Source organism: Pagrus pagrus (genome assembly GCF_965226575.1).
Source record: "Pagrus pagrus genome assembly, chromosome: 9".
Taxonomy (NCBI): domain Eukaryota; kingdom Metazoa; phylum Chordata; class Actinopteri; order Spariformes; family Sparidae; genus Pagrus; species Pagrus pagrus.
Window position 1 is genome coordinate 18,822,670 of NC_140193.1, and position 22,561 is coordinate 18,845,230.

At 41.2% G+C, this 22,561-nt stretch overlaps 1 protein-coding gene across 2 annotated transcripts; it reads right to left on the reverse strand.

Annotated features, from left to right (window-relative positions):
• Positions 1-2,196: 2,196 nt before the first annotated feature.
• On the reverse strand, positions 2,197-22,306 carry LOC311262402 (rho GTPase-activating protein 6). Of its 2 annotated transcripts, none has more exons than XM_084361745.1 (13): positions 22,064-22,306; positions 11,339-11,498; positions 10,441-10,512; positions 9,349-9,611; positions 8,977-9,172; positions 8,766-8,821; positions 8,327-8,477; positions 8,061-8,209; positions 6,100-6,279; positions 5,117-5,214; positions 4,628-4,890; positions 3,981-4,055; positions 2,197-3,896 (listed from the first exon to the last, which is right to left on the reverse strand). In XM_084361745.1, exons 1-13 carry the CDS (start codon positions 22,208-22,210, stop codon positions 3,355-3,357), a joined length of 2,352 nt encoding a protein of 783 aa, XP_084217871.1. In that variant the 5' UTR covers positions 22,211-22,306; the 3' UTR covers positions 2,197-3,354. The 2 variants fall into 2 exon arrangements, with proteins under 2 accessions (XP_084217871.1, XP_084217872.1); XM_084361746.1 differs by lacking the exon at positions 22,064-22,306 and adding an exon at positions 14,921-15,010.
• Between the last annotated feature and the right edge of the window lie 255 nt (positions 22,307-22,561).

The following is a 22,561-nucleotide window of genomic DNA, read 5'->3' on the forward strand; positions in this document are numbered from 1 at the left end:
AGGTCTGTTATCTTGAGTTACTGGGTCATGATTTCTGGACAGAGCCATTGCTGTTGCTTTTTTCAAATTTATGTTTTGGGTGCTGTGAGCATTGCAGGCCATCTACTTTCATTAGACGAGAGAGGCGAGGCAGACACCTCTACGGTCGATATCTGCAAAACTCAGAAATTCACACCAAACCAATCTTGGTGGATAAATAGCACTGCAGGAAGGAGCAGGAATACTTATTTTTGATTTTTGGATGAACTCTCCCTTTAAATAAAAAAAATAATAAAAAAATCAATCATCAGCACGGAGGGTGAACCCTGAGGGTAAGTAATCCTTTAAGATGTTATTGACAAGCAGTCAGTGTACAGCAGTATGTTAAGCAGTCCAGGGTTTGTATCTAAAATGACAAAATATGGACTGAGGCTTTGTAGCTTTTGATTTCAAAGTGTTTTTGTGCAAAAACCGACACCTTAATGAGCTCCACTGAGCTCTATTTCTCTTCTGTGGAGATTTGTGTATCAGTCTCGCCCTTGAAGCACCAGGGCTGAGGCTCTCTTGTTTCTGGACATTCAGCCTCATTTCGGTTGTGACCTTCCTCCGTCCTCCCTGCAGCTGCTCCTGATGCCAGTCAGCGGACTCAGACAGGATGGACCCCCTGATGGGAACAGTTGCAGCTCTCTGCCAGAGGATCAACTTACATCCATCAGTGCTGCAAAGATAAGATGTGAAATTAAATATTGGATCTTGATTGTTCGCTTTCAGCAGGCAGGTCACAGATGATGGAAAAAGAAGGCTATTTGTTGTCCAAAAGCCAGGACATTAAACAGGATAGTCTTAATGCAGACTGCTACATTTGTGGTGCAGATACAAAAGCTTAGGCACATTGTAGGGATTCTGTGTAAAACACATCCAGACATCCTGTTCTGTCTCTTTGGACACAGTCAGAGTGGGACTGTGCGGTGGCCAAATACAGCTCGGCTCACACAGCCGTGGAGATGGATATGGCCAAGAAAGCTTAACCGCAAATCTTTGTGTTGAGGAAATCCCCCTTGGAGGAGTTTATTATCAGGGCGAGGACATTTATTGTCAAAGCATAATCAGATTGCTCACTTTAAAACACACATTCATAATGCAGTCTATTGAATTACACAATCTCAGTTATCTCAATAAGATCCATCACTTAGCAACTAATCATACAGCTGTATCCTCAAATATGTGTTTCCAGATTTTTATCAACTATGTGTAATCTGTACCAGATTTCAGCGGTTTTCATTTCCTGCAGAACTGCACACTTATTTTGAGAAGTTCTTGCAATTCCAGTACCTTAATAGTTTATCTTATGGCAAAATATGTCAGCTCAGATCTCTTTATTTTCATTCATATATAGCAAGATTACTGTTGATAAAAGAAAATGTACTCTCCAGGCCAGCAAAACTGTGTAAAATTTAAAAATATAAAATAGAGCCATCATCCATAACACATGAAATCACCATCTTAAACATAGTGAAAAAAATGAGTTCAATAGGAATGACATTTAATCAATAGATGTTCTTAGAGCTTGAGGAGACAAACAATCATTTCCTGGTCTTATACTTCCCCCTTGTGGCCACATCAGGTAACTGTTTCACTGGCCTCTGAACTGCAGTATAGAAAATAATGAAGTAGCCATTGTTTTTAACTGCATGCTGATTCCTGATCCGAGGGGAAAGTGTCAAGTTAGATCACCACCTGGCACCAGAAAACAGAGCTCCTTAATATGCACCCTGCTGACTTTTATGTTCATATTTCTACAACAGTGCTAACATATTTCACTGTGAGGTGTGTTAAAGGATGTGGCCACAGCCAAAAGTCAAAATTGAGTAAAAGAAAAGATCATGTTAAAATATAACTTTGGTGAAAGTCACCCATGCAAAAATGGGTCTTAAAATATCTGATATTAAATGTACTTAAATATCAAAAGTAATTTTCTGGCAATAAGTGTATTTAAGTATAAAAAGTACAAAAAAAAAGTAAAGTATACATTTTCATTATCTGTGTATCTGCTGTGTTGACCAATTTTCAGCCTAGTTAATCATTGGATCCTGTATTCAGCGTTTATCATATTATCCAAATCATTTTTATCTAATTGCCAAATAAATAAATGAACTTAAAAATGTAGTAGTGGAAGTATAAAGTGTGCAAAAAGCTACAAGTAATTGCAACAACAAATCATGTAGTCTTGATGTTTATTTATGCAACACCCTCCCCCCAAAAGATGGACTCAGTCATACAGAATTAACTTGTATAGTGATTTTTTGTTGTGGGTTACATTTATACTGTATATTTTGCAATACTACTGTATATTATTGTTAGATTGAGTAAAGTTTCGCAAGTGCCACATCCTGCCATTATCACATAGCACCCATGGATGCGGTAACCTTTGTCCATAGCACCTATTTGAGCCGGAGAGAGGGATCCTTCTGAATCCCAAAGCCGAATAAATATCAATAACTGCATGTTATTTTACTTTTCTTACATTTTGAGCTTTGATTAGTTTCTCTCACGTCTCACCACGGACCTGATTCAAATTCATACTGCAACTCTCCTCCACTTACAATTTGTTTACTAATCTCAAACATGTATCAGACAGGACAGGATGAGGTTTGTTTTTATCGTTTTTCTGGATCAATCTAATCGCAGTTTAGTAAGTGCCAACTAGAATAAGCATTGACAGTTCCTTTACAGTAAATTACAAAGAATGTAAATTTACAAATAATATACAGTAAATGTCGGTAAATAATGGTGCTTAACAATCCTTTCTCCAAAAGTAGGGGCGTGTATAAACAGAAAATGAGTGCAGAAATTCGATCTACCTTTACTTAATATAGAGGAATAAGACATGGGTAGTAATATGGACATATCTGCAATATTTCCATAGCTAAGTAGATTGTAATATGAGCCTGTAACAAAACTCAACATTAAAGCACCCTCAGTACATAACAAAGTGTCGCAAATTTAAGCCAAATCACAACATAAACAATGTTTATAGTTTTACATTCAGCATTAAAAAACATTCATGGCTTCAAATTAAGCATTAATATATCATTCAAGTCCAACTATACCATCCAAGTCTAAACACAGTTTTAGATGTTTGTGTTGCAAATTATCTCAAGGCTATAACTTATTAAATGATCAAATAAACTACAAAAAAGTACAAAATTACATAAAACAATCAGTTTATATCATGTTAACATGTACAACAAAATTCATATATGTACAGTTGAACACTCCAGCAAAATAATAACACATTCAAGAAACATTGCGTGATGGGAGAATGACCCTGTTCTCTTTAAGTGATCAGTATAGTTCATATAGGTAAATAGTGCGTCACACCAGGGTTTCAGGCAGTGCTTCTCCATTGTCTTTTGACAGTATCCGCCATATATGCCACTTCTCTGTCTGCCACTCTGGTGCATCAGGGACCTTTGCTTCTCCGGGCCCATCTGCTGTATCTACAGTCTGGGCCTGCTGTGGGGTTTGAGGGTCAGGCTGATACGAGAAGAGGGAGGGTGTGGAGTGAGAAATATGGGTGTCCCTCAGCTGTCCGGAGTAATAAGGAGGAGTCAAACCACGCGTCCTGACCTTAATTAATGGACATACAGGGTGTCCTGTCCTTCCTGCTAAGTTGTCCGAGCTGATGGCTCCTGATTGGTCGCTCAGTCGCTGATGCAATGATGATTGCGGTTGTGTCTGTCCTCTCTGGTCATGAGGGCCACTGCTGCTGCGAGTCACCGGGAGGTGTGGCCTGACTTCCAGCACGCCCAATGAGGTTTGTGTTGGCCTGACAGGCAGCTTGTTGTTACCTTGGTGACTGCTCAGCCCCTCTGATGATCCGTACGACTCACATTCCGACACGTCTCCGAGGGAGCCTGGGAGAAAACGCTCATTAACATCCGGCAATCATTAAATATCTCAAGACCATCTGCAGCAACATGTACAGAGGAATCTATTACCGGTGATGTGATGGCCAGTAAAATCCTTGCTGAGCAGTTCCTGCCAGGTGTCCCAGAAATGATCATTTGAGGCCTCTAACAGGAACAAAAGCGACAAGACGATTAATTAATTTGACTTATTGGATCATTATATCAATAAAAAATTCTATCAAAATGTGATATCTATTAAAACAACATACATAAATTATAAGATGTTGTTTTGTCTTTAAGATGATTATTTAAGAAGAGGTTCAAGTAATAGTTAAATTATTTTATTATTACTTAATTATGAAATTATTTTAGGAATCTTGTGTTCTTGCTGAGACTTAAATGAGAAAATCGATATCACTCATGTCCATACGGTAAATATGAGGCTATAGCCAGCAGATGGTTAGCATAAACACTGGAAACAAGGGGAAGCAGTTAGCCTTTGTCCAAAGGTACCTTTGGACAGTGCCAGGCTAGCTGTTTTCCCTTTGTTTCCAGTCTTTGTGCAAAGCTAAGCTAACTGGCGGCTCGCTCCACTTACATACTCACCCTACAGATGTGAGTGTGGTATCAAACTCCTCATCTAAAAAGCAAATAAGTGTGATTCCCAAAGTGTCAAACTATGTATTTAATTTTTAACTTATTATACTAAAGTTTATGTTGCAATTTATTTAGTTCACCTTTGTCTGTGGAAGGCGTGGGAGAGGTGCTGCCTGATCCGTCTTTAGAGAGGCCACTGAGTTTGTGCTGCTTAGAAAGTCTGGGGATCCTGTCTGACATCGGACTGCTGTCCTCTGGGTATTTATACAGCAGTCCATCTGACAGGACTGGGGAGTTGTTGTCATAAGGAGACACCTCTCCGCTAGATGCTTTGATGGAGTCGTTGGATAAGCGTCTGTCAGAAAGAGAGAAGGACTCCCCCGCTCTGAGAGGGCCTAGGTCTCTGTAGACACAAAGAAGACACGTTAATTATGATGTATACAATAAATATCCCAAAGGGGTAATCAGACATGATGTATTCTTGATCATTTGGAGGCAGAGAGACAGCTCTCTCTCTCTCTCTCTCTCACACACACACACACACACACACACACACACACACACACACACACACACACACACACACACACACACACACACACACAATGTGACAAGAGGTGGAAACTCACGAGTGCTGAGAAGCCTTCCTCCGCAGTAAGTAATCTACGACGTCAGGATCAGTTTCCAGCAAACTCATCAGCACCTCATTCTGCAGGTCAGCAGGAACCTAATGGAATCAGAACATTATAAAAAACTTGTCAAACTGTACTCTGTGTTCCCTTTAAGGGCAACTCCTTCAATTTTAGACATGAAAGTGTGGGAGTACTACTGCATATGTGAAGAAAGTAATATAAAGCCTTTCGTGGCTCCAGAGGAAGCTACATGTAATCTGATAAATTGCTCCCCAAGACCTGTGAATACACTTTAATGTGTAAAATTGGGTGGAGCTGCCCTTTAATTTCTCTGCACCTTTAATACTCAATTGCTCCTTTATACAAACAGTTTCATGTCGCCTGTATTTTCACAGTGCCTATGATGCAACATACTGTAGCATGTTGTTTCTATGCTATGAGGCGAAAATAATTAACAGCAGTTTAGAAAAGCAGAGCTAATGATGCAGAGCAAATGTCTGCTGGGCTTTTTTTCTGCCCTCTGGCTTCTTGAACAGATCATTTTCAGATACTCCAATTAACTGCATCTGCACTTAAGTTTGTGGCGGAAAGCGGAGAAACATAATGGAGATGAGGATCTTGCCCTTACTCCCAATCATTGTCTATAAACAAAACAGAGGCGCCAACGACACTTATTAACCTCTCCAGTGAGGCCTCTCATTTTAAAATGAGCATTCACTAAACTGAATTTCACAGGGTTCAGGAGAGACAAACAGACTGCATGGATTTCACTGTTTTGCTGTGATGCTACTTTGTTTTATCAGTGTGTGTACAAGCTCAGTCCTTCTAAAAAGCTATAAAGATAATGTTAATATTTTATTAGGCTGCTCCACTCGATTAAGCTCAAGAAGTAAACACTTTTTTGGCTAAAGGAAGACCTGACAAAGACCTTAAGATTGTTCAACTGTGCAGACCTTTGGTTTGCAGTGAGGAAGGCTTACCATAAATAGTGTACCACAAGTATTGATCATCCTTTCGACCACGCTGATGATGGCTGAGCTCTCCTCTGCACGGGCGAAACTCTGGACAGCGAACTCTTTGTCTGAGTTCTTCTGCTTGTGTAAGAGGTTCGGTCCAAAGATGGTGGCTAAATTGAGTGGTGTCATCTTGTTTCCTGTGAGCTACAGGAAACAGAAGACAGAAATCAATCATTTCTTCAGCCACAGTAATGCAAGCCCTTCAGTAACCCTTTAAGGACACCTAATATGCTTTTCATTTTTTTCCTTTCCTTCAGTGTTTTATATCGCTTGTTGTGTAATTAAAGGTCTTGAAAGTCAAAAGGGTCAAAGTCTGCACCAACAGAAGCTCCTCTCTCCTACAGAAAACACTGCTCCTCAAACGTCTCGTCAGTAGGCCCGCCTTTAAATCTGTGACTTTGTGACATCATCAAGTCACAGTCACACTTTTGCATAATTTACGCCCAGAGGCTAGAAGAACTGATTTAACACAGGTGCTCTGTTGTTATTAATGGTGCTGGATGAGGCATGTGTGAGCTGACCAATCAGAGCAGACTGGGCATTCAGAAGAGGGGCCTTAAAAAGTGCTGCAGCACTAAAAAGTACGATAAAAATTTAGGGTTTTTTAAGCATTAAAACAACTAAACCTATTCTAGTAGTAACCCAAAATAACACTATGAGCCTGAAAATCAGCATGTCTCCTTTAACATATATTTTATTTTTAAGCAATAACCCTCAAGTCAAAACAACCTTGTACATCACACCCAAATTATTACCTCTGATAACCCAAATTTGACCCCACCAATTACAAGAAATGTTTTCTATACTGAAATGATTTATATTAAAGTTAACTACGCAGCCAAATTCCTCTGATTTTCTTTTCATCTCCCCATGTGCTCACTCACAGGAATGAAAACTATTACACGCATAGAGTAATTATCGTATTAAGAGTGAGAGTCTTTTGTTGAGGACAGACCCTCGTGGGCACCCAGAAAATGTTGGGAATGTGCACCCAACACATGCCTGCCACCATCAATAAGGCTGGCTCTGCCTTCTTTGTTCAAAGGGACCAAGAAGACCTCTTCACCTTAACAGTATGCATGCGCTAGGAACAATGCCAAGAAGGAACTTGTTTTATATCCGTGGGAAACAATCTCTAATGTAACAATTAGGAGTCAAAAAGTAAGATTAATGTAAAAACAATGATCATCAAACACCAACTCTGGGCTCATGGAAGCACCAGGGAAGTGTTGGTGTTTAAAAAAATAGCACAGGAGCTGGTTAGCATGCTAACTTCAGTGGATATCTCTGCACAAATAGACATCATAATGTCAAAACTGTTATTTCTTCACATTCTGTTGATCATTTTTTTTAAAAATTCTCATGTTTTCAACTAAAACTCCACTGGCTTCATGGAGTAGAGAAAAAAATACTGTTGTCTGTCGGCACAAATATGTAGATGTTGAGAAAAACTGTTTCTAACCATGAAACACTTCCTTATTCCTCCTATTCTCTGCAACACATAAACTAGGGGAGTAAATTAGGACCAAACTGTATGATGCATGTAGAAGCAAACCGTTTGTGCAGTTTATGTGCAGCAGGGTGATTCATGTTGACTGTGCATCATTTAATCATGAGACCCACAATGGATCATTATGCATAATTTGCTGCGCTTTGGCAAAGCGCTTTCTTCAAATTAGAGGCTGCAGATGTACCAAACATCTGTCTTACTGCCCTCTGATGGCTGCTGGAATTCATCACAATCACATTAAACTTGTAAACAGTTCATTTACGTTTTTCAGGATTATTCTGTGAGAGTTGCTCGTTTCTTTAGTATTTCTTTGCACGTGATGGTGGAGTCAACAAGTGTCAAAATACAGAGAGAGGATGAAACAGGTGGCCTCGATAACGCTGCTATGCAAACAGGGCATGCACAGTTTCTTTACCTCCTGTCCCTCATTGTCCAGGCTGTCTTCCGCATGTGCAGCCACTGTGGACAGCAAGCGGAGGAGGCGCTGCAGCGTGTCGCTGTTACAGGGAGGAAGCAAAAATATCAGGAGCTGCAGGGCGCTCTCTTGGTCTGAATAATCCAGCACTGCAGACAGAAAAAGGCCACCACATGACGTCAATAAAAAAACACCACACAACTAAAATTGTGACCAAAGCATGGTGACTTGTTATTTTTGGCTCTTGCGTGTGTTTGTGTACTCACATATTGTGTTGATGAAGGCTGTGTAGAGCTCTCTTGTCAGCAGAGAGTCAGGCATGTCTCTGAGGAACTCTTTCAGCAAGGCAGCGACATCATGGACGCTGTGCTCCTCATCCAAATGTACCTCCCATCCCTGGTCGAACTCCTTGCGTAGCTGAATGAAATATCGTGACAATGACATGAATAAAAATTATTCTCACGGTTAATACAATATATTCAAGTGCAGAGGCGTGTTAAAGGATAAGTTCTCCTCAAAAATCAAATTTCAGTCATTATTTACTCAACCACAGAGAATGCAGCAATGCTGTTTTGCTGTGAAGCTCCAGAAATGTTTTGTGGACTACCAAACTCTTCATCAGCATGCGGTTGAATAGATAGAGACTGCATTTTCATTTTTGGATGCACTTATCCTTGAAAGATAACCTGGCTGAAATCATCGTACCTGTCGCACTCTCTTCTTGGAACTCCCAACACGGAAAATTCCAACTGTCTGTAGGCCTGAGCAAAGACGAAGATGCTCTCTTAGTGCCGACATTGTGGCTCATTATCAGCCTCAAACACAAGCTTCCACAGTGATATGCTGGACTATGGCATGTAATGTAAACGATTTACTCCATTCTCATTTACTCTCATGTTACTTTAATAATGTGTACCGTGTTTTTCAAGGTGCTGGCAGCAGAGACCCACCACCCTGGGCACCTGTCTGTAAATTGGGTTGAGACTGAGCTTTTTGTCATGACGCTTCTCCCTGTTGCCAGCTGCCTCCACTGGCAGAGACAGCTGGAGGGCCTCCAAGAGCCGAGACTGGTTATCATCAAGGTCAGTGATGCAGTCCACAGATACTCCGCCCTGTCAAGCAGATGGGTGACAACCGTACAGTGAGTGATAAAATGTGGCTCCATCATCCGCCCACTGAGTGAACAGCCACAAAAAATGTCACAAATTCCCAGAGAGATCTCGTGTGCAAGTGTAATCAGACAGATTTCCTGTCGCTCTGCGACAGCGTGTTTTCAGAAATGCCTCACCCTCCTGCGCGTACGCGGGGCCACGTCTGGTGTGCTGAGCAGAGGTGAATCATTAGGGGTCTCAGAAGTGGAGCTCAGGGACGAGTTGCTGCTGGAGAGCTCCTTGTTGGCCCTTTTGAAGCTGGAGTTGAGGTGGAGGAAGGATAGCATCAATTCAGTGGGGTCACTGTGCCCCTCCCGCAGGGGATCGTGCCGCTGCTTGTGTGTGCGGTCATTGGATATGACCTGTGACAGCGGTATGCCAAACGCCTGGGGCGAGTTCTCTGTGGTAGGTAAAAAGGCAAGACAGGGAGACTTAGAGTTCATCACTTTGCCCCAAGTGAACTGGCAGATGTTGAATTACTCCTAATATGTGCCAGTCACGTCAGCATTTTATACATTTTACCCTCTGGATCTTGTATTTTCCGCACAAAACTGTGTTTCCATTCATTCTTTATAAGCTTTTAAATAAATGCTGCTCTAAATAAATATGACAAGAGAAATGCCAAGAACGGCGCTCTGCAGTGCACACTCAATATTCACAGCCAGGGAGTGCATACTTCGTGAAGTGCCTTTGTAAACAGAAGGGGTAAAAGAGGAAAGAGGGGGCTGGCCGTGCTGGAGGATAGGCTGTAATGAATGAGCCACCACTTAAGATTGTTTTTGTTATTTCCCCCGACTGCCCCGTCTGACAGAGAACATCACTTTCCTGCCACATTGTTGCAGCGGGCGCGGCAGTCGAAGATCACAGCTCCCTCTGAGACTTCTTTACTGTACTGTAGATTCTGATCACTCAGAGCTCCACGGGTATAAACAGCTAAGAACGTCTGCTTGAGTGAGTCTACACAGCTTCGCCCGAAAGGATCAAGGAGTATCTTTTTTTCGAGTGTCAGAGGCTGACTAGACTAGAAACCAAAGGGGGATAAAAGTCTGACAGGTCTCACTGGCTCTCTCACAGACCTAAAAAACAATTGTTTATCTTCACTGGTTTTGGAAAAAGAATAACAAAAATATCACTGAGAGTCATGAATTATTTATCTAAAGACAGTTTGCAAGAGGGACCGCTAACATTCCCACCACTAAACAGAGTATATCCAGCACATCTCATATTACCTTTGTCTCTGCTCTTCTCTTTAGATAAGGAATCCAACTTCCGCCTGAGTGACTTCTTGTGCTTGCGGCCATCTGAAAGAGGCGGAGGGGTCGCAATTCAATGAAAGGACTCTCGTTAATATGCTCCTGCTCTCACACGCTCCACTTGATATTCTTAGGCTCATTTCCTTAATGATTACAAGTTTTAAAAGAGCTTGGCAAACTTCTCATAATGTGTCAAGACAAAGATGTGGAGGTTTCTTTCGTCAAACAGTATGTTTAAAGGTGCACTATGAAATTTTGGAAAGAAATTTTAATCAGAAGAGAAAGATCTTCGTTGATTGATTTATTCATGCCTAAAAAACTAAATGAACAAACTCTCTTTGTTTTCATGGCTGAATAACCCGAATAAACAAACTGACCTTAAAGGACAACAGTTTCATACTGTTTCACTTTGTTTATATGTGGCGGACCCTGCCACCTTTCAAGCTTCAAACTGTGTTATGGGGACCTTATTTTCCTCTGAGAACAGCTTGTTTATGCAGTTACAGAACAAATTAATATCTATGAGTTAGTACCTCATTAATATTGTAAATATTTAAATTCTGAGTTTGAATTTCTTCTCCAAAACTACATAGTGCCCCTTTAAAGGTAGACAATCTTCCAACATGCAAATGAATTTAACAATCACAGATTATTGCAAGTAATCATGAGCATGACATCGTTACATGAGAAGGAAAATAACTCTTTGCATGTAAAAAAAAACCACTTTCTGCCATTTTGTTGTTCTGCAAGACGTGCCATGACACGCTTTTGCTTGGGACAGATAAGGATGTGGGCTATTACTGTGCAGGAGTGTGTTTGTGTGTTTGTGTTTGTGTGTGTGTGTGTGTTTGTGTGTGTGTGTGTGCTTTAATACATTTAGGGATGGTGATGTGGCAGCCCAGGTCGTGATCCCGCAGGAGTCTTCTGAAGGCCACGTCCTGGAGACGAACCCTCTCCAACTCTGAGAGGCTTTGCAGGGGGACGGGCTTCAGGCCAACACTACGTCCTGACACGCTGCTCCACGTGAAGTCACCCTGGGGACACACACACACAAACATACACACGCCAGATACATCAATCATTGCCATCATACGCTTGTGACCAATCATACCCTGTTCAGACCCTCAGCATGCCTGACAGATACCTTCGCTTCACCTGCCATCTGGAACATTAATCATCTGCTGTTACTCTCCCATGACAAATACTGACAGCTAACACTGCAAACACAGCCTGTTTTCAGAGATCTCTACATGGGCTTATCTTCTTGATGTTAGGATGCAGCATTTGTACTGTATGTTCTGTGTAATCTAACACAGATTTGTTTTTCTGTTTGTACAGTACAAGCGACAACTTAACTGTGAGTTGTTGACATTAGTAATACTGTCTGGCAGGACTTCTGAAAGCTGGGACAAGTTGTCTTTCCAGAGAAAGCAGCAAGAATACTGATCATGTAGATTATCTTATTTTACAAGTGTCAAATATGCTTAATGAATAATAAAGCAAAAACACTTCACCATATGCCCTTAAATGTGAAATACCTCATTTTTATTCTATCCCTCCTTCCCTCAATAAAGTGCACAACACTGCATATAATTTGAGGGCACACTCCACTGATTTCTGAATAAGCTATCATCAATGTATATCAAGGATGTTTCCTAAACAATATTTCGATAGTCAACCATTCTGAAGTTTTAGTACTGCACCAATGACGGGGCAAATAATCTGATCTGAAATCCCGAACCTTTGAGCATCTACATGCTGGAGATTACAGTGCTTTGATCCGGTACAGTTGAGCCAATCATACGAGCCATGTTCCAAAGAGGCTTAGTAACTCATTATCGGGATAAGGCTTACACTAAAGTGGCTCACTCCCATTAAATGAGAATTAGGACTGTGCGCCAGTAGCATACTTTTAATTTGGAGTACACATTCCTGTATTGCGAGGCGGATTCACTTTTACCGTGCTCCCCTACGTATGCTGCACAGCTAAGAGCGGGTTAACTTCCCGGGATTAGATCCAAAACCTGTAAACAGCCCGACCACTGACCAATCGGATCACTGGAATGACAGTCATCACTCTGACAGGGACCAAAGTACTGACGCTGTAATAAAGGAACAAGTAACAGATATTTGTACATTTTTGGCCTCAGAAATGTGAGGTATGCTATAGCTACATTTTCTCGTGCGTGTATCGCAGTTAGGAACGGGGCGATATGAAAATTTCATGTCACAATTATCCTGTCCAACATAATTGCTAGTCACAATATCATCCCGATAGTCATTAAAATTACACTAAAATATACTGGAATCACTTAATATTTAGTTAAGAAATAAATATGTTTATTGCATAAATAAAGAGTGGTAACCTCATCTCCCTGTCGCTTTTCAGTCTGGAATCCACAGTATTTACACACATCCAATTCCAACTTGTTTTTGTGGGGAACACAAAGTGTAAGCCATGCCTTCAGCCATGGTGACAGGCCTAGGCAATTTAAAATAAATAAGGAAACCAATATACAACTGTGCGTCAGCAACTGGACAGCTTTTCCAAGTAATTCATGTGATGATATTCCTGATTATCCTGATTCACGGTTATCCAGAAAATGATAATTCACCACGATCAACTTATTGTCAGTGGGTTTTTAAATTTGTTTTTATCGCATTCTGATGATGTCCCTTGTAAAAAAACAACATTTCAGTTACATCAATTAAGCATGGCAATTGTGGTCAAGTTACGGTCAAGCTTGCTGACGTTCCTCTTGTTTGATTATATGCGAGTGGAAAGTTTGTCCCTATCTGATGTGAGGGTCAGTTGGATTCCCACACAGATTCTCTTGGTCGGCGGAGTGACGTCCTCAAATCGAACCGAATTACTCTGGTATTCAAAGTACTGCGTGCAGCGTTTTGATGCAATACTCCTTCAGCTATTCCATAATCAGTGGTTTGGGTGTATCGTGTCCAGACATGATGTTTGAGTGCAAAATCACTTGGGTGCAGTATTGAACTCTTACCCACTAAATCTTCTTACTCTAATTGTCAGAAGTCTACACTTTTGTATAGTAATCATAAATAATAATCTTCTCTGACTTGTGCGCTGCTTTTCTAACATAACCTCTCATTACTTTTGTTATGACAGAGGCAGTCATTGTTAAAGTTGGATGAATCTGCTGTTTCTTATCGCACTGACCTCTTGAAGCCATTGCTTTGTAATCTGATGTAAGAACTTTACAGATTTTCCATGCTGCCTCTCCACATAATGAGTCATCTGAGTTCACAGAAAGAAGCATCACAGTGCTTTAAATCATTGTTGTTATTGTTTTTCCCTCCTTCTGAAAAAAAGGAGGACAGGGATTAGACTTAAAATGTTTCCTTACAGACTTTCCCCCCCTATTTCTATAATGTTGCAACACTGCTAGCAATAAGGCAAGAATACCGAATTGAATCATCAATTCATCAAATGATTTAATTTATCTCAACCCTCTCCCTGTTTTGGCCGCGCAGTGTGATTCAAAGCCTTGAAACACAGAGCTTTTGTTAGCACTCCCTGGAATACAAAGGGAGGAAACGTTCAAGGTAGTTCATCCAAAAAAAGCGAGATTGCACATTCAGATTACACCAATTGACCGCGCTTAACTAAATGCGGTGGGGTGATGAATATTCCTCAGCGCTCAGGAAGCTGTTGAATGGGGCATTGTGGGAAGAGTTTCCACAGGGGTCCCTACACTGTGTCCGTATTATTTTGCTTCAGAGTCCCTCAGTAGGCTAAATTCTGCTTGGTTGTTTAAAAATTGCATTTTTAATTGCAGACATTGCAAGACCTTAGTCTTGTCATTTACACAAGTATAACAGTGCTGACAAACCAAAACATCACTGGGTTGTCCTTTGAACTGGAAAACCAGAACTCATTCAATTACTCACATCCTGTTATTCTTAGAGTAAATAAATACATAGAAGTGCTCTACAGAGTAAACTCCAGACTATTTCAGAGGCAAGGGTAGCCAGATATGCACTATCCCCCCTTTGCTAATGTCAATTAGCAAATCTCTATAATTAACTAAAGGTCCTTGGAGGTCTGGACTTATGAGAAGCTAACTTTAATGATGTTGACCCACGCTCGTGTACATGAGGAGTGGGAGGAAGGTTGCATGCATGAGTGGGAAACTGAGAATAGCTCAGTAATGTTAGTACTATTTTAATGAGCTGACACAACACTTGAATGCAACGTGGGGCGTTTGCTCCCCCCGCGCCTCTGAGGATGTTTCAGCACTTTAGAAAGTCTCGCTAGCATAACATGACATAACATGTCCCGCGTTAACGTCATTACGTGTCAGTCTACCTGCAATTACTTCATCCACTTTCATGACCTAGTTCTGATATCGGGGAACCGATAAAAGCAACGTTTGTCCTGCTAAAGCTGAGGTTATGAGATAAACCAACAGCAGCTAACGTTACTCACAAGATAGGTGATGCCTCGCTCGACAGGGGGGCGCCACATGACGACGGTCGCCACAGACGCCACTCAAACTTTCAGACGACCACCTGAAAGCTTAAAGCTGAATAAACCGACGCCATCTGACTCCAGGAGAGGCGACCCGCGTAGATACAGTCCGCATGCTGCCCCCAGCTGAAGCCCGCGGCTGATTCACGTCCCGGTGAGAGACGCGAGCCTCATGAATGACACTGATGAATGGATTGGGAGGGGTCAGCAGCGTCAAGCTGCTGCAAGGAGGGAAAGACTGAGCCCCCCCTCCACTGAAAGTTAGGTAACCTTACACAAACTACTGCAAACAAGGCCAGCTGACTGAGATACAGCACCTTAACATGCACATACATGTAGCGTTGGAGTTTAAAGGGGCACTGTGTAGTTTTTGGAGAAGAAATTCAAACTCAGAATTTGAATACTTACAGTATTAATGAGGTGATAATACAAACTCAAGCTGTTAAATAAGGTGCCCAGAACACTGTGTGAAGCTACAAAGGTGGCAGGGTCCGCCACATATAAACAAACTAAAACAGTATGAAACTTGTTCTTTAAGTTCAGTTTGTTTATTGAGTCATGAAAAAGAAGAGAGTTTGTTTATTTAGTTTGTTTTGGGCATAAACAAAATCAGTCATTGAAGATCTTTCTCTTAAGTTCAGAAATGTTATGTATCATTTCCACTTATAAATGAAACTAAAAATACAATTCAAAGATCCCCGAGGCTTTTTGTCGAGAGAACCAGGGCGATGCTAACGTCCGGGTTAGCCAACAGATATACGCCATCGCTACACCACTCTATTAGCAAAATATCAGAGATTTAGCTTGCTTAAAACCTGGTGAATTAAAAACATAACTACTGGAAATCAATTGATGTCGCTGACATTAAGTGAGACAGTATATTGTTTGGTTTGTGTCATTTTGGGGAACTGCTCGCTAATGTAACAGCTAGTAGCTAACTTCAACACACAGCCGTCTACGCTAACAAATTGATGGAAAGTTATTGAGAAAGAAATATTCTGCTGTTTTTACTCAGGTTACCTTTTCTGATGTGCCATGGCTCTTTATCTGTCCGGTCAACGTAAAATGATTTTGGTCTTTAATAGGCTATCTTTATATGATTCAGAGATCTTGGCAGCACAACTAGCAGAGTTAAAACAGATGCTGGCTACTCCAGCTGATCCACCTGGCTAACGTATTGGTGATAGCCTGCTTTTTGCTAATACATCAGTATGTCAGCGTGGCTTTAGCCTTTTCTGTTCCTGTCTGTTTTTTTGCTTTTTGTGCTGGAATGAGTTTGTCAGTGCTAAGTAGGGTCCTGATAAACAGGAAGCAGCATGTCAGATACAAACAAAACATTTTGAAGGTGATTCAGATACTCAAAGTCTGGAAATCCTTGTTCACTTTAAGAGCCCTTGAACAGTATCTTTAGTAATAAAACAATAAAACTCGATACTAAAGTCCCAAAACAGCAATACAGACTTGTACCTGTGAATTAATATTAGTATGCGTATAAGCACATATAGCTGAGGATCACTGCGCTCAGTTAAATCCAATCCATTTATTGCATACGCCGCAAATGAGTTTATATGCTCTTAATGCAGTGTATATATAGATCAGGAATTGAACAAGACAAGTAATTACAATTTCTATTCATCATTTTAGGTTATTACATTAGTTGTAATACATATCAAGAGCACATGAGAACACGCTGGTACAGCAGCTGGAGCAGGAGCTGCCTGGGGCCTAAAATCATATTGTCATATTATGTCATAATGGAGCAGAGTCAGCAGACCACCCGCTTCATGAGCCTGCAGATGGGATTAAATGTCCGTCCTGTCGACTGCAATTAGACCAATAATATCGGTTTTCCACTTTTGTGCAGCTACAAGGCGAGGCTCCATTAACTTACTGTTTCAAAAAGGGCAGTCGAAACAGCAGTCAAATCCCATGTGTCCAATTATTTGGAAATCACTTATGCACTTAGATTCCCCTCGTAGCATTGAAAAGTTCACTGGCAAGGTTTTCAGTCGAAAAGGTTGAGTGTGTCATGAAGGTTTCCAGTGATTCAGTCAAAAATATTTGTATTATTATCTGCCCTTATAAACTTTAATTGGAGTCTTACTTTCAGCATTGTTGTTGCTTTTTAACCTCCAGCTTTAGTGGTATTAAGAGAGGGCTAGTAAAAATACTGAACACGGCTAGATTTGACGAGTCTCCACATCCAACGTTTTCTGAAAAGAAGCTGGATATAATCAGAACATATTTCTTGACGCACTTAACCAAGTTAATTCCTTTATGTGAGATTTAAGTGGCTTTGCAACAGAGACGAGTTTTCTCTTTCTCCCCCAGGCCGTACGTCCTCCACAGCACTCCGAGGCAGGCGGTTGACATTCCATCTAAACATGCTATCAGCTGAGTGCTCTCACACTTTTCTTTCTCTGCGTTAAATTATTCCACCAAAATGTTTGAAATGTAATACAAGCTAATGTTTCAGAATTAATGTTGCAGCTTTGCTTTCTAGCATTTGAAATTAGGATGTATATTCAAAACTGCATGCTGTTAAAGATGTGGGATAAATATTCAAAAGTGTCAACCCTTTGTGTTTGTCCCGGTGATTAATGGCCCTTATTTGGTCACTGCATTCCTGCAACACAATGACAAATGGCTCCCTCTAAAGGCTTTGTGAGTTTCTGCAATTTACTATCTCCCTAAGAGAAGTCTGCGTGGAGTGAGTGGAGATCAGGCCTTCTCTTTTTTTACAGTTGCATATCTGATCTGGCTGTTTAGAGTGACTTACAGAAGGTATTTCACTCAAGGCTTATTAAATAAATGAAGATTACATCACACACTGCCTGAGGTCCTTTCAAAATCACCCTTTTCCAAAGACAAGATTCGATGTGGGCAAAAGAGAACGAAGGAAAAGAATCAGACGTTGAATGACAGTTAATAAGTTAGGTTTTGGCATAAGAGATTCAACCGAAAGGCATTATGTTCCAATATCTCACAGGGTCTTCATATCCAGAGGCTCGTCCAATAACAACAAGATCAGTTTAAATGAATCCTAAACGTGACTCAGAGAGGGGATCCACCACAGTTATATTAAACAGTAACTGACCTGCAGTGAGGAAGTCATGCCTTCTGTCATGATATTCAAAGACATCCATGGCAATTACGCAATATGGCGAGCAGATGTGTATAGAAAACCAATGCATATGAAAGGTTTTGGGAAGTGCCCCCAATGAACTTCAGTGTACAGTTAATGCTGCCTTAAAAGCTCATTTGGCGCTTGCATGTCTGTTTCTGTAACTTTCCTCTCCAAACCAAAATAATCCATAATGATCCAACCTCATAAAACTTTCCTTCTGTGTCCTCTCCCTCAATTCAGCGTGTCCACTGCATCGTTGTGTGTAAAACGATGTTCTCCAGTAAACAATGTTCTCCAGTATACACACTGATCTAATTTGATGGCAAGTTTAGTGCGAGGAGAATTGGGGAAGACTAAAGAAAGACAGTAAAGACTGTTCGTGAGCTTTTCTCCTTCCAGCATAACTGACACCTTAAAGGATAAGTTCACCCAATAATGAAATTTCAGTCATTATCCACTCACCCCAATGCCGATGGAAAGTCGGGTAAAGTTTCATAGTCCACAAAACATTTATGGAGCTTCACAGCAAAACAGCATTGCAGCATTCTGCTGAACGACTGAAGTAGATTCGGACCCAACTTTCCATCGGTGTGGGGGTGAGTAGATAATGACTGAATTTTCATTTTGTTATGTGAACTTAAAAAGCAAGACTAACTAAATTTTAAACCATATTATGCCAACACATTCTGACTGGAGTTATAGAGAGGCCAAGAGTTTGGCTAATCAGTGCAGGTATCTAGCTATTGAGCCTGGGATTACCCTTTCACTTACAAGGTCCTATACCGTCTGTCAGTTATATAACTAGGCTTGAAAGTGAGATTTAATTGAACTGATGTGAAGCAATGATTAGTTAAATCTAACCCACTGTTTGTTCTCGTTTCATCAGACACAAACTGGATGCTACGGTGCTGCACTTTCAAGCCAGCAGGTTTAGCTCCATGCCACGCAAACGGACAGTCTCCCGTGGGAAGGAGTATGTGCCTGAGGGACTGCAGCCAAGGATCAGGTCATGCTGCTGCACTGTGAGAAATAAAAGTTGAGGAGGCTTTCTTCATGTAAACCAGATGTCTCTGCTTTCCATCACAGCTCAGCCTACTGACACCCTGAGTGAGTACACCTCTAACAGAGCGCTGGGATGTTCAACCTATGGAAAACGCAAGGGTCACTTACAGCATAGATCAAACATACCATCCTGACACTGCTTTTTAAACAAGGGACAGGATGTGTTTCCATGCCAGGATCGTGCTACTATATGTAGGTCACTGCTTGGTGATCATTTGAATCCTATGCATTTATTTAGGACACATATGCCCAAACACATAGCACTGATTGATTTCTGTTGATTATAGACTCAGCAGGCTGTGGCACCAGGTATGTGTTGTGTGAATGGTTGCCAATGTGATTCACTCTCAAGCACAATAAATATACAGTGGATGGAATGCAAAACTCTAAATACAGTAACTTTTTATTTTTACAAGATGCTTAGACGGTCTGACATATAGTACATCTCATAAAAGGAAAGTCTTGTAGAGCTGGAGCTATTATTGGGTGGAGGTGCAGCAGTGTTTTGTCCAAAGGGAGAAAACTCGTCAGTCTGACTTCACTCGTGTTGTTGCGACCGTATCTTAGATACTATTGTCCTTGGATGAACCCCTGGTTGGGTATTTGCACACCCAGAAAATGTGACTTTCATTATGGACTCGCAGTGACGTTTGCATACAGTAAGGGACTTAGTTTAAGCCGACAGCGTGGTCATGTGAGTCTCCAGGAAGGATCTCGCACCTCAAACCTGAGCTCAAATGGCTGGAGTTCTTCTGTACTGTCTACAGATACTCAAAAAGGTCTTGTATTTGTAGAGGATTCATACTTAATGAAAATGTCAATTACTAACAATGTGTCTGAGGTTCCTATCCGCAGCGGAGGTAACATTTTCCAACTTTACAATGCTTGGCAAAAACTAGGCTGTAGCGCAGCTATGGTGTTGGCAGCGGCAAGTACTCCCCAAAGTCATAAATCACTTTAAATATCGTTTCTGACACGGAGCTGTCTCCAATATTAATCAGCTTCATTCAGATTTACTGTGATTACATTTCTAAGAGCTCTGGCTGTAGGATCTGGGTTATTGTTGATGGCTGTAAGAGAGAGCAGATACCTGGTATTCATTACAAGCCTATTATAATGTCACGTCTGCAATGCATTTCCATTATACTAAACAAACAGTGTTACCATGGGGACCAACCTAACTGCAGCAGTAGAGAGTGGCTCGAATTATGATCATTTGACATTGCTACATGCTATAAATCAAAAATAATGATGGACATTGTCATCTGAACATGCCTTTATATATTTTTCCTCTTCTTTCTACTAATTATGTGACGTAGCAAGGCACCTCGCCATGAAGACAACAACCATGGATAGTAATCTTTTTCCATGTGTCCAGGCCTTAAAGGTGTAATTCGCCAAATATGTACATAATTCAAAAGTAGTTCCAAAATCATAGGAGGCGGCATATCACCTGAGTAATTCAGAGTAATATCACCTTGATCATAGCTAGCTAACCCAGAGTTTAAGGTAGAGGAGAGTTTGACTGGATACAATATGGAGGTGATTTACAGCGGCTCTGACCGGCTATGACTTCAGGGACGACAGGACAAGACAGGCGGTGGCGGGAGAGGTGTGCAGTGGGATAGAAGCAACAGAAAGCTGGACATCGGAGAGTGAGCAGGAATATTTTCACATCTTACTCTGTAAATGTAACAGGTTTATTTCGACCAAAGCAGAGGTGATCGTGGAAAGACAAACCAAGACTGTGTTGGTGAGTTTCATTTATTTTGTCCAGTTTGAATTTAGAGTGTTTAATGATGAGTTAAGAGGCAATTTCTTAGTTTGGTGAAAGAGAGAAACTGAAGTTTAGATGGTGTGTAGCTGTATATTTCCGTATAAGAAAAAGCAAAGGCACAGTTTTTCCTTTCTTGACAATTTAATTGATTCATTTTCACTTTCTGTTATTTCAGAGTAATTCACCGATTCTTAAGGCCATGCACACCTTCACAATGCCTAAATTTGATAATTTTGTACACTTCCATCACATTGAAGCTTGCCATGTTTGGACTATTGTCAGGCTGGAGGCTTTACTGCACAGGAAGCGGAGACATCGACACCCATCGCAGCCTCCTCCACACTTTTTCCACAACTTCACCTTAAAAGTCTGTGTTCCTGTGTGAGAAAGTAATCCGTTTGTGTATGTGTGTGCGTGTGGGTGTGTGTGTGTGTGTCTGTGTCTTACCACACACTTGCCAAATGTGGCAAAACTTTTCCAGTAACTTCAGCAAGTTAGGACAAGCAAACACGTCTGCTGACATCTTGTCATGAAAAGGCATGAGTTGAATCACTTTTTGGTGTCCAGTGACGCAGCTTTAAAACTACAATGCATCACACAGAGCCACTTTGTTTGTCGTATTTGTCATAGACGATTGTCTGATGTTGCAATAGTGGAAGAAAACGATTCCCTTTTGATTTCCCCCCCCCACTTAAGTGTATAAATATGACAGTGGCATGTACATTTACATTATGAGCGTTTCATGATGTGTCACAGAAACATATTGACCAGCTTACACATGACTTCATCATCCTTTAGGGAATTCCAGCTACTTCCGGAATCTGGACACATCGCACAACGCTGCGCCGCGCGCTCTCCAGCTTTAATTCTTGTTAGTTGATCGCAATAAGAAAATACAATTTAACAGTTATATACGTAAAAAAAAAAAAAAAAAAAAATCCGAATCACTTCGTAAGCCAAGTTTTTTGGACACAGTCTGTGAAAAATCACATTTTCATCATCATCATCAAAATCCTATCACTCATCCCTGTCTGCGACCCGAACTTATATCTCTATCTATCATCAGGAAGCAGTAGGGCAAATCCAGATCTCCAGTGGGTTGACTCTCGGTTTTTCTGACAGCAACTTCACTGACCTTATACGACGTCTCCTCAGCGTCGGTGCCGTAATGTCGCATCAGCGCCGGGTCCAGGCTCCTGGTCTGCCTCAGTCTCCGCTTGGAGATAGTTTTGGGGCTCAGCGAGCACGAGAAAACACTGCTTAACAATCCTTGAGCGGACATGTCTCCTCTCAGCCGGTCAACTTGCTATAAAAGAAGCGGAGAAGAGATTCATATCTCTGCTACAGGTCCGAGCGGAGCGGAGGAGCAGCAGCGCTTCACAACAGCAGCAGCAGCAGCAGGTCCCCAGCAGCGCGTCACCATGCTGAGGATTATGAAATACGCGCCCGGAGTCCCTGGTCACCCCCCTCCACCGCCCACATACTCTGACTCAGTACTTCCTCCTTTCATCATTTTAATAACAATAAAAAAAAAAAGAGAGAGAGGACAAAATGGAAAGTAGTTTCCCCCAAAACACCAAAACAAACAATTAAGCATAGAGGAATTAGGGCAGAAGTCTTTTATTCATGCCTG